This window comes from Arvicola amphibius, unplaced genomic scaffold (genome assembly GCF_903992535.2).
Source record: "Arvicola amphibius unplaced genomic scaffold, mArvAmp1.2, whole genome shotgun sequence".
Taxonomy (NCBI): domain Eukaryota; kingdom Metazoa; phylum Chordata; class Mammalia; order Rodentia; family Cricetidae; genus Arvicola; species Arvicola amphibius.
This window is the reverse complement of record NW_024582348.1, coordinates 1-15,041: the sequence shown is the minus strand read 5'-3', so window position 1 is coordinate 15,041 and position 15,041 is coordinate 1. Positions and strand designations below refer to the sequence as shown.

The 15,041-nt window shown below is 42.1% G+C and overlaps 1 protein-coding gene across 3 annotated transcripts in view; it reads right to left on the bottom strand.

Annotated features, from left to right (window-relative positions):
* Nucleotides 1-14,277, bottom strand: part of Ccdc170 (coiled-coil domain containing 170) — a 55,357-nt gene extending 41,080 nt beyond the window's left edge. For all 3 annotated transcript variants that reach the window (XM_038317670.1, XM_038317671.1, XM_038317669.1), the window contains exons 1-4: nucleotides 14,154-14,277; nucleotides 12,412-12,668; nucleotides 8,983-9,127; nucleotides 6,318-6,503 (exon numbers count right to left, since the gene is read on the bottom strand). In XM_038317670.1, coding sequence (XP_038173598.1) covers nucleotides 6,318-6,503; nucleotides 8,983-9,127; nucleotides 12,412-12,668; nucleotides 14,154-14,264 — 699 coding nt within the window. In that variant the 5' untranslated portion in view covers nucleotides 14,265-14,277. The remainder of the gene's footprint in view (nucleotides 1-6,317; nucleotides 6,504-8,982; nucleotides 9,128-12,411; nucleotides 12,669-14,153) is intronic.
* Nucleotides 14,278-15,041: the final 764 nt, after the last annotated feature.

Here is a 15,041-nt window from a genome sequence, read left to right as displayed (position 1 = left end):
GAATAAAATATGCCAGGCATGGCACTCGCCTTTAACCCCAGTGCCTGGGAGGCAGAGGTAAGTTGATCTCCGTGAGTTTGAGCCTAGCCTGGTCTACATAGCCCCCAACTAGCTACATAGTGAGACCTTATCTCAAAATAAGTAACTAACAATAATTCATATTTCCTACGAGAGCTGGGGTCTAGATAGAAAATTACTTGAAAGTCTCTTCCAACATGGCGTGTGGTATCAGATAGCTTTAGCTTCCTCAGTGATCTTGGTCTGACCATTTCTCACTTCCAGGAACCATTCCGCCTGCCTCTTCTCTTCAAACACTCTCATATTTACTTTAATCTCTAGATAAAAGTGAGTAATGAAGAAAGAGAAGTAAAAATAAATCATGTACTGGAGTCACCCTGAGTACTGCATGAATCTTACCGTGTGCTCTCTGTAGCTGTGGCTTCCACACGCATGGAGCCGGCCAACAACAGGCCGAAAATAAACAGGAAGGAAATGAAGTGCAGACCTTTCCCGCACAAATTCTTGCTAAACCATAGTTCGTGTGCCATTTTGCTTATATTAAGTATTAGAAGTAATTTAGAGATCACCTAAAATCTATGAGACAATATGCATACTAAACTATAATGTTTTATGGAATGACATTTTTGCCGTCCACGGGCATCCTGGATTGGAGCCCCCACAGATGTCAAGGGAATATTAACTATAACCTAATACTAAAAATAAATGTAAGATGCAGCCTTAAGCATGTTTCCCATTTCACAGATAATTTTAAAAGAAACCAGAGATTCAAAGGAAAAGTTGCATGCCTGGGAGGGACTTCATAGGCAAGTGATTCTGGAGCTAGAACCAAAGTCCCAGCAATAGCGGGGCAGCTGTGGCACACACTTTTAATCCCACCACTCAGGAGGCAGGTGGATCTCTGTGAGTTCAAGGCCAACCTGGTCTACAGAGTGAGTTAAAGGACAGCCAGAGCTACGTAAAGAACCGCTGTTTGGAAAAAAACAAACAAACAATCCTGACAAAAGCAGCTCAAGAAAGGAGAGGTTTATTTTTTTTCCACTCACAGTTTAAGAGTGTGGTCCACCATGTTGAGGAAGTCAACGCAGTGGAAGCTTCAAGCAGCTGGTCCCATAGCAAGCACAGCGTACTCAGCTAGCTCACTCCTTCTTCTAGTCCAGGACCCAAGCCTAGGGAATGGTGCCACCCATTTCTAGAGTGTGCTTTCCAATCTCAATTAACCTAATCAACATAGTCTCTCATAAAATTGCCTACAGGCTACACAATCTCAGGTGTCCCCTGAGGCTTGTCTAATAGAGGAGTTAAAATCCTGATACGCAGACAATGAATACAGCTAGTGTAGCCTGCTGCTTAACTCCTCGCCCACCATGTCAGGCTCTGCTCTCCACACTACTTAATCTAGCACAATGAGAAAAATAATACAGGTGGGTCATCGTTTCAAACCTAGGCATGCCTGGGTCCAAAAACAGTCCCAGTCCCTAGTTTCTTCATTCTACTCGAGAATATATGAAAGAGGCTATTTGTAGTGCAGGGCATTTATTTAACTTCCAGGTTCTAAGAAAAGTGTGTATGACGTGTGTGAGTAAAGTGACTACTTTTAACGAAGTTGGATTTTTTTTTAAAGATAACACGCATAAAAGTAGTAAGCTTTGACAGATTTCAAAACACACCACAACATCTGTGGTACAGCTGAGGGGCACATGTGCTTAACAGGCATAGTGTCTTCCCTTCCGTTCCCAGCACCCAAACACACAGAATAACTGCTAACAATTTCCAAATGATGTATTTACCACACATGATCAATCACCTGGATTTTTTTTTCCCTTAGAAACAGGATCGTACTATGTAGACCAGTCTGGTCCCTAACTCACAGATCCTCCTGCCTCTGCCTCCTGAATGCTGAGGTTAAAACTATGCACCATCACACTTGGCTCTTAATATAGTCTTTAAGCAAAGCGACAAAGCCAAATTTTGTAGACACGACACCCCAGCTGTGTGGCTACTCCAGCCTCTCCCATACATCTGGACTTGCCTAATAAAAATGTTTCCTACCTCAAAACCAGAGCTCTGGAAAGCAGTCTGGAGACTTTCTGAGGCCGTTAATGCGTCAGGAAAAGCACTGGACAGTATTTCTTGATAGTAAATCATCAGAGTAATAGTTCTATGAATGAGCACTTCATTAAAGACCTCATGTTTTTATTGCCCATATTTTTATTTTTGCCATTTTTATGAGGTTGGCGAGAACCTGGAGCCAAAGTGCACAAGTTTCCAGAGTCAATCCCAAGTAAAGACACTTACATAAGAATCGGGTTCTGGTTTCCTGTTTCAGGAGTATTATGACACGCTTTCTCACTCCTTTCCTGCTAATGTCCGAGACTCTTCTTAAGAACTAATACTAAGAAAATTGGACGGTGTGGCTGTTTATTATCGTGCTTCTGCTACTAAATAATCCCTGACAACACACTTACGTACAGGGTGATGCTGTGGCTGTCATGCAAAGGGCATGACTGATTGAGGCAGAGCACTCAATGGTCCCAGCCTTGCCACGGGATAATTACAGGTACTTGAAGAAATCACACAATCCCAGTGAGCAATTAGCACTGCCTCTGTGATATGGTAAATGTATAGGAAGTAAGCACGCATCTGCTCCACTGTAGGATAAAGTATGGTCGGTCTCTTATTGATAGAGGTTTCTGTCCCACCTGGTCCTGCAGCCATTCAGTCCCAAAGAAACACACAGAGGCTTACATTAATTATAAACTGGTAGGCCTATTAGGTCAGGCTTCTTATTGATTAATTCTTACATCTAACATTAACCCATAATTCTTGTCTGCGTTAGCCACATGGCTTGGTACCTTTTATCAGTGAGGCATTCTTATCTTGCTTCCTCTGTGTCTGGATGATGACTGTAGAATGAGCCTTTCTTCTTCCCAGAATTCTCCTGTTCTGGTTGCCCACCTATACTTCCTGCCTGGCTACTGGCCAATCATCATTTTATTAAACCAATACAAGTGACAAATCTTTACAGGGTACAAGACCACTGTCCCACAGTAGTCTCTAAGCACTGTTCCTTGACAAGGAGAACCTCAGTTCTGGCACCCTGAAAATTTCAAACAAGCCTAGGATAGTGCCTTCGTCCTGAAAGTAAGGACATGTTGAACATGGTACAGGAGCATGAAGGCCATCTTGAAGGAGCTTCAGGTACACAAACTCATGGAATATTAAGAAAAAATGACTGTGAGACAACAAAACAATAAAAATTAATGTATAAAAATGAAAAGGAAGATTTTTATAAAATTATAACAGCTCAACATTCATGCATTCATAGCTTAGTTCTGAGTTATGGATTACTTAAGAAAACAAGAGAGCAAGAGAGAGAGGGAGAGAAGAAGGGAAGGAAGCAGGAAGGGAGAAAAAGAGAAAGCTAGCAGCTGATATAGGAAGACTTATAAATGTATAAATTATCACTTTGCCACCTCTGAGGGGACATTTAATCAAGACAAGATTGATGGGTGTTAGCATCCTGACAAATAAAGATAGGAATACAGCTTCGTGGTAGACCAGTTGTCTAATGTACATGAGGCCCTCAATTCAATTCTCAGTACTACAAACAAAATAAATCAGGAAATAATGTTGTAACTGTTATCCCACAGATATCTCAGGTAACTGCAGAAGGGAAAAAAATGTATCATCCCACTAAAGAGATGAGAGCCAGGTATAGTAGCATATGCCTATAATCCCAGCTTTTAGAAAGCTAAGGCATAAGGATAGCTATGCAATTAAGGCCAACCTGGAGCCACATAGCAAATTCTAGACTGATATCTATCTACCCATCTATCTATCTATCTATCTATCTATCTATCTATCTATCATCTATCTATCTGTCTTATCTATCTACCCATCTATCTATCTATCTATCTATCAATCAATCTATCTATCTATCTATCTATCATCTATCTATCTGTCTTATCTATCTACCCATCTATCTATACTTCTCTCTCCCTCCCTTCTCCTCTTCTCCCTCTTTTTCTCCCTCTTCCCTCTTTCCCTGCCATATGAGGCACAGAAAAAAAAATCCTACATTTATAAACATAGAAGACCTCAGCAGACCTCAGCCATGTCAGCACCTGACCTTGCATTTCCAACTTACTTTTGTTTAAGCCATACACTCAGGATTTTTGTAAGTTTCATTTTCCTCTATTTTTGTGGCCCTGGAAATCCAACCCGAGGTCTTGCCCATCTAGACTCACATGTTCTCACTACACTGGACCCCCAGCCAAGCCTGGAGCAGTTTCTTCTAGCAGCACAAACTGTTCAAGACAAAAAGCTGATGACAATGACAGTCTTTGCTTTGCCCCAGTGCTGCAGTACTGGTGGATGAAAGCCATCAGTAAGAGGATTTTCTCATGAAGAGAACTGGAAATAATTAGCCATCACCATCGTTAGTGTGGGCCCCTGTCAGACCCACTGACGTCGTTGAAGGTAAGGACGGTGGAAGGAAGACGCCTCCTTCATTCACCAAGTCCACGTCATTCTTAGCCTGGAGACCACTGAGCCTTCCTTCCTCATGGAGCCTCTCTAGGACACTAATCACTACCTAATCAGAAAGTCCCAGTCCGGGACAAGGGCCACAGCACTTTCCCTAGCTGAGGGCAAGGGCTCACTTTAGCTTTTGAAAGTGAATGGTTATTATTAATCCAATAGCGAGTTTCTTCATCATACAACTTTAAACATATTTAAAAGGTTATACAGCCTCAAACATATGGTGTTTACGCTCATGCTCAAACAAGCTCTGGCTAGTTGGAAAAGATCAGGCTATTCATTGTGTAAAAAAAAGAGAGAGAGAAAGGAAGAAAGAAAAATATAATTAAGAGCCATTCCCTTTGGTTGGTATCTCTCAAAATTACTGTATCCATATACTTGGATCCATCAAGTCTTCTAGGATTTTGTTCTATATGACAGATGATACATGAAAAATTATATGGGATTATTGTGGTTTAAATGAGAAATGCCCCTCATGGGTTCATGTGTTTGAACACTTGGTCCCCAGTTGGTGGTGCTGTTTATCAGGAGGTTCTGGAACCTGCAGGAGGTAGAACCCTCCTGGAGGAAGTCACTGGAGGTGAGACTTGAGGTTTTATAGCTGACCCTACTTCTTGTTTCCTCTCTTTCTGCTTCCTGTGTGTGGATGAACTATGATCAGTCTTCTTCCTGACCATCAGGCACCCCCTCCTTCCTGCTGCCAAGCTTTCTCTACCATCGTGGTCATATCTCTTCTGGACTGGTAAGACAAATGAAGCCTTTCTCCCCAAAACTGTCTTTGTTAGAGCATTCTATCACAGCACAACTGATGCACTTCTTCATAATGGCCTTGCTGAGAACAGTGTATAGAGTATGGTCTTTTTATTTAAAAGTAAACATACCTATATAATACACAGAAAGCATATTCATGTATATATGAATATGAATAGTTCCAGTAGGATATATTTTTAATGTGTTTTTTTTAAAAAAGCTAGGATTGCTCAGATTGTTTCTGCATAAACAAGAGAATTTACATTTGGATTCCCAACATCTATGCAAAAAGTCTAGTGTGGAGGGGAGAGGAGGGGATGAGAGAGAAAGAGGGAGAAGAAGGAAGAGGGAAACAGAGAGAGAACACCCACTATAATCCCAAAGGTGAAGACAGGGCTCTGAGAGCCTTCTGGCCACCCAGTCTGGCCAATTGGTGAACTCCTGGTTCAGAAAGAAACCCTTTCAAAAAATAAGGTGGAGCGAGTGCAGAAGGACAACCCCTTGCTAACCCCGTCATCAACCTCTGACCTCCACCTGTGCATATGCAGTCACACACACAGTTAAATAAAAAAGGCACATTAAGAGGCTTCCCTGGAGGAGAACTGGGTGCCTAAGAAGAAGGAGGGGAGGGAGGGATTGTCATTTAATAGCTTTTGTACAATTAAAATTTTGCATCTTTTAAACTTATTACCTATTGTTCAAAATCTAAGACTTGAATATGAAAAACATCATTATTATCTAATCAAGGTAAGCCATCCTGCCTCCAAATCCCGTAAAGCATTTTGTATTTCCTTTTTGCAATTAGAAATACATAACTAGTATGTATAAAAAGTATCTCTCAAATATCAAAAGTTCTACTTGGATCACTTACCCCATGATGCCCCCACCCCTCCTACTGAGAGCAGCCCTTCGAAAGAGTAGCCCATAATTTCCGGGCACTCGGGGACGTCTGCTCCCCCATTTCTGCTCTGTGAGCATAGCACAGAGGCACCTCCAGCTCCCTGTACCTGATTCAGCTTGTCTTTCTCCGTGGCCCAGGAGGCCGCTCTTTCCTGCTCCCTGCTGACTTCCGCCGCCAGCCTCATGATGGTCTCTCTGTTAGCTTTTGTCTCCATCTCGTGGACATTTATAGCCTCTTCAAGAGTCGCGATTCGTCCTTTCAGGAATGTCTTCTCCTTGCTCAGCTCTCTAAGCTGGAGAGAAAGAAATTACAGCTCTGCTAGCAAGGAAACGACAGACTATCCCAGCCGCCTTCTCCCAGGAGCTCACAATCTATAGCCTAATGAGGTTACAAACAATAAACAATAAAAACAAAACAATAAAAACAACAGGTACAAACAGTCACAGTTTCAGAGGCAGCCTCCAAAGGCCACTATTCGCAGACCCGGTGGTCAAGTTAAAATGACTCAAAGGCGGCCACAGGCAAGGATGCCGGGCGGTGAGCACCGAATGCGGTGTGCAGGAGGGGAGAGGACAGCCTAAAAGGATGGCAAAGGTCACTGGCGCAGAAAGCTGTCCTCAGCCCACATCCATTTGCAACTACTGTGTGCGAGATGCTGGCATTGGTGGGGGGGTGCATTCCAGAGAAAACAGAGCAGCTGTGTTTACGAATATTATTCTAAGTAATCCTAAGCATCCTATGGAGCATGCTAAAAATGGTTGCCATGGGGGTTAGCGTTCACAGGGATTTTGCTTTCCAGCCTGTATATTGAAAACTGTTCACTGAAAGCATTTGTAAGCCCTGCTAGGTGATAGAGAAGCCCACTCTGTAGGGCCATGACAATGCCTATGAGAGGACTTGAACCCCCAGATGGCATGGTCAGCGTTCGTGTTTTGACCACCTATGGAAGGGGCACATCTCTCAGCCCCTGGGCCGGGTGCCATTTCACAATTCGATTCAGTTCCTCGCTCTTAAACACTTTCTCACATTCCCGTGCTCAGTTCCCAGCATCCGGCTACGTCCCTGCCTCTGGGGTGGCGCCCCAGTCTGCCTAAGCCAGCTTCCCACACCTCTGGCAACCCCATAACAATGAAAGCTGGGTGTTTCCTCACAATAGAATTAGTCTCATGCCGTTCACTGGCACATCCCCAGAACAGTGCCCAGCATGTAATACTGGTTCATTAAACATTGGTGAAATGAGTGTGCGAATATCAAAGAAATTATTAAGAATGCTTCCTGGCTAGGCACCGTGACACACGTCTTAAATCCCTGAACACAGGAGGCAGAGGAGGATAGATCTTCTCTTGGAGTTCAAGGGCCGTCTTGCTTACACAGAGAGGTCCAGGCCAACCAGAGAGACATAGTGAGCCCCTGTCTAAATATGGGAGATATTGAAGAAATGGATCAGTAGCTAAAAATATATACCAGTCTTCCAGAGGACCCAAGTTCAGTTCCAAGAACCCAAATCAAGCAGCTCACAACAACCTACAACTTCAGCTGCAGGGCACCTGACACCTTCTTCTGGTCTCCACGGGTATGTGCACACACCACACACACCATACACAATTCATCATCATCATCATCATCATCATCATCACTATTTCATTTATGGCCTGGCAATGCTTTAGCATGTATGGACAGCCCATTTATGACGGCTCTCCAGTTGTTCCTATTCTGGGCAGTCCTAGATGCTTGTGTCATACCCAAGCTTCTACAGTCTTCCTTTATGCTGTCTATCCAGTGTTTGGGGGGGGGGGGGGGGTCTTCCTCTTCGCCATATCCTGTGTACTCCTCCAAGCAGTGCTATCTTCAGGCATCTGCCATCACTCGTTCTCAACATAGCTAAAGTATCTTCGGCCCCATTGTCATAGCCTGTAGTTTACTTCCTTCTACAGGTGGGGATGTTTCTTAATGTCATTGTGGCGGAGCCTATCTCTTCATGTGATGCCTATAATCCTCCTGAGACACGCCATCTCAAACACATTCAGCCGTGAGGAGCGCTTCATTGTCCAGGTTTTGGAGTTGTAAAGAACGCAGCTCAAGACAGTGCCTCATATTCTTGCAATTTTGTTGGCGTTATGTCTCTTGCTGACCAAACCCTTTCTAGTGCCTGGAAAGCAGCCCTCACTCTCCCTATCCACCTCTTGATATCTGAAGTAGTTCCCTCCTTTGACCTGAGGTCTCCTCCCAGATAGACAAAGTTGACTGTATACACACATACACATGATTAAAACTAAAATCTTTTTTTAAAAATTGCTCCTTGTTTTTACCATGTGTTTATGCAGGCATGGGAAAGTAAAAGAATGGCTTTGATAGTATGGCTTTTCCTCTGCCTCTCATAGAAATACTTAGTAGGTACAAGATTTCCTGCCCAACAGCTCCAACTGAGGCACTCTGTTTTAAAACATAGGACCTCCTTGCTTTGGGTTTAATGAGGCCTACAGATCCTAAGAAAACTTCTATTGAAAATATCATACAGGGTAGAGAGATGGCTCAGTGGTTAAAAGTGTGGACTGCTCTTGCACCACGTGGCAGGGCATAAATAAAGAATATGGGTTAACTTAAAATGTAAGAGTTAGTAATAAGCCTGAGCTACTGGCCAGCATTTGTAATTAAGTATTAAATATTTGTAATAGTAAACCTCTAAGTGACTGTTTGAGAGTGACTGAGGCACAGGAAACTCTATTTACATGACGCTGTGTGTATAGCGCCTTTAACTTGCATACAAATACCTTTAAGATTAAATCTTCATCGGATACTTCGTCATGCTTCTTGTCTAGACTCAGGCAGTCACAAAGTTCAGTCCGAAATTCCTCATGTCTCTGGAGAGCCTCTGAGCCTTGTTTCTTAGACTCCTCATTTTCCTTTAAACACTTTCTATCAAGAAAATAACAAATAAATCAAGGTTTAACATTATAGCAGATAACATTCATCAAACCAAGTCAGAACTAAAGTTCTCCATGGGGAATAACCACCACTTTCAATCCGTCAAAGCGTCCCAGTGCAACTGATGGGAAGCTAAGCGCTGCCAGGAAATGAGAAATGCCGAAGCGACTTCAGCACATCTACAGTCTGCAGAGATAACGATCGTCTCGGTGTCTGGACCTCGTAAGAGGAGGGGAAGAGTCTTTGCCTCCTGTTTGCAACTGAACTGCAGACATGAAGGCAAGCACTAGTCACACATGGACCCTCTGCCATGTGTGTGGTCACAGTCCACAAACCACAAACCTGAAGCCTCTGCTAGGGCCTCCAAGGGAGGAGAACGGCACTGTACGGATGCTAGAAGACCGCGTTTCATTTTCTTTTTAGACATTATGGGGTGATCTATAATGTTCATGGTCAAGTATAGATGATAGACACATATACATACATACACATACAAACATACATACATACATACATACATACACACATACATACATACATGTATCTGAAGCAGGAGATACTCTACCTGTGGAGAAAAAATATTCAAGCACCAGCAAAAAAAAGCAATATTAACAGCCACACAGAGAGAATCTTTAGCATATTAGGAACATATGGAAATTGACAAGCCAAGGAAATGTCAGATACTTGGTGTCCGAAAGGTTTGTCGAAATAGCAATGTGTTCCCAATGCTTTAAATGCTCAGAGAGAGAGAGATCACCAAGAAACAGACATACTCTTAAGGCAAATTAGAATCATCTCAGTAATTTGATATCATTTTTCAGTATTCTAGACAATAATCATGATTATTGCTTTCTTTTTCCCACATTAAGTGTTTACCGCAAAAATTTTGACTCTATTCAAAGATTAACAAAGCATGTAATTGCACATACTCAAAAGCATATCATATTTAAAGTGCATTAATAAATGACTAGTGTTGATCTATCCGTAGTTTCTGCATGCACGAAAAGCATGAAAAGCACAGTGCCTGCCATAGCGCTGATAGATCTGCCACATGTTATCCACAAGATTTCAACATCATAGCACTGCTGCAAAGGCCCCGAAACTATGTCCGTAGCTATTGGCTTCCCAACTGATCCAATAAAGTTCCAAGAATCTACCCTAAGGAAATAATCACATAACTGTAAAAATGTGAGTATCTGCCGATGTCCTGTTCTGAAGCACAATTAACAAAAACTCAGGGTCAGAAATTGGGGTTCAACCTGAAGATCCAGAAAGCAAAACAGCCTGCCACTGGCTCTTATCTTGACCTCAGTCAAAATAGCGATCCTGCCTCCTGGAATCTCACAAGGAGGCTGCATCTGAGAGCTGTCTTCCCCCATCTTATATTCCTCTCTAGGGCTGGGATTAAAGATGTGCACCACCATCTTTAAAGGCATACACTGCCCAGTTTCTATAGCAAGTAGTGTGGCTACTGGATTAAAGATGTGTGACATTATGGGTACCAAGATTAAAAGTGTGTATCGTTGTGTCTGCTGGGAATAAAGGTGTGTGTCCTTATGACTACAGAGATTAAAAGTGTGTGTTACCATATCTGGTCTGTAAGGCTGACCGGTGGGACTGTTTTACTCTCAGATCTTCAGGCAGCCTTTATTTATAAAATACAGTTAAAATGCTACTACACTGTTCAGATTGTTTAGTAGGAAACTTTTTAATGAAACTAAGTATTTATAGGAAAGAGCCAGGGAACCAGTTTTGAGCAAGCTAATCTTTTTAAGACTTGTTTATTTATATTTTATGTGCGTGCGTGTTGGCCTACTTGTATGTGTGTGGACAACACGTGTGCCTGCCTGGTAGTCATCAAGACCTAAAGAGGGAGCTGGATCTTCTAGAACTGGAGGTATAAGCAGATGCTTGTGAGCTGCCAAACCTGCACCCCTGAAAGAGCTGGAAGTGTTCTTCCCTGCTGAGCCATCTCTCCAGCTCCCAATTAAGCTACTTTAGAAATGGAATATAAAAGGCCATTAAGGTGATAAACTAAATGACTTCTTAAAACATCAATAATGTGTTAGTCAGTAAAAGTACTATATTACATAGTGCAATTGGGGCAAAATCATCTGAAAGTCTATTTAAAATGTTAGTAAAATTTTCTATAAAGAAAAGTTTTAAGTAATTTTAATTTCTTCTTGAGATATTTTTATATTGAAAGGGTGGTTTTACAATAAGTATGACATTTATTTTATGCATTTATCTAGTAGATAATTAATGAATATACCTATGTACTAAATCCTGGGTTCACAAAAAATACTTTAAGAACTCCTGTAATCTAAGCTCTTAGGAGGAAAAGGAAGGAGGATTGTGAACTCAACAGCCAGGCTATTCAGGGAGAGCCTGTCTTAAAATCAAGCAAACAAACAAAAAAGAAGTTTTGTTATAGGTGGAAGGGGCAGAGGCTAGAGGCACCGGTTCATCTTTTAAGATGGAATACATAAAAATATTATCAACTACTTCATTAATAATGATGTTTAAAACTGATCATGGTATGCCGTGAGTGTAACCCTAGCATTCCGGGGACAGAGGCAGAACAATCTTCAGTTCAAGACTACATAGCAACACAAAGTCCCCAAAACATAAGAACATAATCCCAACACTTGGGAAGTAAAGGTAGGCAGATCTCTGAGTTCGAGGCTAGCCTGGTCTACCATTCCAGAATAGCCAGGATTACATGGAAAGACTCTTGTCTTTAAAAAAATAAAATAAAATCATACATAGAATCTTAAAATATATTTTAGGAGCAAGCAGTTCCCAATTTCATTTTAATAGTGACCTGTTGGCTGAACCAAGAGTGAAAAACCTGAGTTTCATGAGTTCCTTGCATAAAATGCCAATCAAATCAAATGAGGGCTGTCTAGAGCAGTCTGGCTTCCTTGCATTTTTTAGCTATCTGCTAAATACATTGCTGTGGGCTCCCTGCCACTCTAGAGTTAAGCTCTATTTAAAGAAAATCTTGCAGCTATTCATGTGATAAGCATTTGCGGTTCTTATTAACCGGTTCAAACACGCATAAGGCAAGCTGTGTTTGCTGAAATACTTGACAACATATAAACTCGAGCAAAGTTTCCAAGACTACAAAGATATTTGAGGACTGATTTTTTTTTTTTCAGTTTGAGTTTCAAGGAAAAATAATGCATAACATTCAAAGTCCACTCAAGACTTAGGCTGAGATCTAAAGCCAGTCTGGCCACTAGCAAACGGGGAGTCACTTCTAACTTCCTTACTGTAATCTTTCATCCAGTTCTAGGACTTTCTTCATGAGTTCCTGGTTCTCCTTCATCGTGGTGTGTGCAGACATCTCGGTTCTGATTCTAGAAGTGGAGAGTGCTGCCGATTCCTCTTGGAGCTCCTGCACCCTGCCTCTCAGGGAGACGAGGAGAGATGATTTCCTCGCACTGTTTTCTTTGTGGCTCTCCATTTCAGCCTTCAGCTCTTGACAGCAAACTTCTTTGGAAAGCATCTTGGAGCGGAGCTCTCGAAGCTAAACATAAAGAGAAAGTGGGGGGAAGAGGCCAAAGGGGTTTAACAATGTGCCACTGAAGGAGCCAAAATGGTAATTGAAACTTTCATCTTTTATTCGTGACCAGTCCAATTTCATTTCCTCTTTCTTGAATTTGGATCTGCGTTACCAAATTGGAAATTATGACTGAATAAATTCCTGACTAATAGTCATGGTCTTATCTTTTTCAAAAATCAGTTGAAGGCTGGTATGATAGCCTCATGGAAGAGTAATGGTATAGAGTGTGAGAGACTTTGAATACCCAGCACACAGACCAAAAAAAAAAAAAACCTGAGCAATGTTTTAGGCCGATTTCATGCTACTCAGGAAACATTTGTGGTGGATATTACAGAAAGCAATAAAATATTTCAAAGTGGGATCCCATTTTCTCTGTCATCATTGCTGCATATAGTGCTGATATACAATGATTTGGGGAACCTCCAAGTCACCCTGTGATTTCACGGCCGCAACTGTTTCTCAAGTAAATTCAGATGTCCGGGATATCACTGCACTTCTCCCGTTTGCCTTCTAGACCAACAATTGTAGGTGGTAAAAAATAATAATAATAATAATAATAGAGAGACTTACATAGATATAATCTACATGGGAAGTAGAAAGTAGAAAAAGACAAGCTCTCCTGAGTAAATTGGGATCATGGGGGCCTTAGGGGAGGATTGAAGGGGGGAGGAGAGAGGCAGGGAGGAGAGCAGAAAAAAATATAGAGCTCAATAAATATCAATAAAAAATAATAATAATATTCAGATTCCTGGGGGAAATACAGCAACAAAGAGAAATTACGCAAAGGGAACTGTTGGACCTCTGTGGGTTCTGAAGCATCAAAATGTTGGAAGGTGTTTGCATCCTGCTGACGGAGAATGTCTGGTCTCTTGTGTGGGACCATCTTCACACACATGTGGTTCTTTGGAACTGGGAGTGTGCGTGCATGCAGCATCACACACATGGTACAAGTTCATCTCTCCTCTGGTCCCTGGTGCCCTCAGTGACCCTGTTAGTTATGGCACAGGCTAGACCCCCCCCCCCAGCCACTGCCTCGGGAGCAGAACGAGTCCAGAGAGGCTCTGAAACGCCACTACACTAGCCGTTCTTGGAATTTGCCCAGACCATCAGAGCTCTCACATGAAGAGAATTCAGAATTCCTTCTATGAGCTTTGAAGTACAAGCAATCCATATTAAGGGAAGACATTCTGAAGGAGACTTCAAGTCTCCCAAGGCCCATGCAGCTTTAACCCATCATCCTCGGGTGTCTCCAGGTTATACAGACTTCACCGAAATCTAAAAGCCAGCATGGAGTCGGAGGTGCTAAGGACATGAGAAAGTAAGTCTAAACTTTGTCAGTAGGCACAATCCCTTGCTTACTATCCTGTCTCTAACCCTCAGCCACCCGTCTCACTCTGTGAAAGGCTAAAGGATGCACTTCTGGGCGATGAGATGTGTACCGTGTCTCACCTCAGACTGAGCACATTCAAATTTGACCAAAGTTGCTGCAAGTTCACTTTGAATGTTTTCAGCCATAGTCCGGTAGTGGTTCAGCTGTTCCCGGATGACTGGAAATTCCATGAGTTGATTGGCAGTTTCCTGGTAGAGGTTCCCCCAAAAGACAAAGCATTAAAAGGAGTGTTAAACAGTCTGTCCTCTGAGGTTGGACAAAGAAATCTCAGAGGAAAGTTTTCTTTGTATTTTGAATGCATAGAAAATGCTACCAAGAATTGCTGTGTCTTGTTCTTAAAGTTGAAAAGAAAGAGGCAGCCCAAGAAATAATGATGCACACACTCCTGAGACGATGGTAGAGAGATGAGGCATTTGGATGCCATGGCCAACACCTATAACCATAGCACTCAAGAAGCTGAGGCAGGATACAACCAACCCGTACAACATAGAAAAACCCTGTATCATACAAAAAAATAGATATTATTATATTAGAAAAATAACATGGATGCCCAGTAGTAGATGACTGATGCTTTGGGTTGGAGCTCCAATGAAAGAAAGGAAAGAAAGAAAGAAAGAAAGAAAGAAAGAAAGAAAGAAAGAAAGAAAGAAAGAAAGAAAGGAAAGAAAAGAAGGGAGGGAGGGAGGGAGGGAGGGAGGGAAAAAGAGAGGAAGGTTAAAAAAACAGGCATGGTAGCACTTGGGGGTTGGAGGCAATAGGATCAGGACTTTAAGATTAACATTGACCACTTAGCAACTTCAAGGAGGCCAGCATTGGCTACATGAGGCCCTATCTCATAAAGCACAAAATAAAACAACAGAACAAGAAGAGGAAAAGGAAGAAGGAAGAGGAGGAGGAGAAGAAGAAGAAGAAGAAGAAGAAGAAGAAGAAGAAGAAGAAGAAGAAGA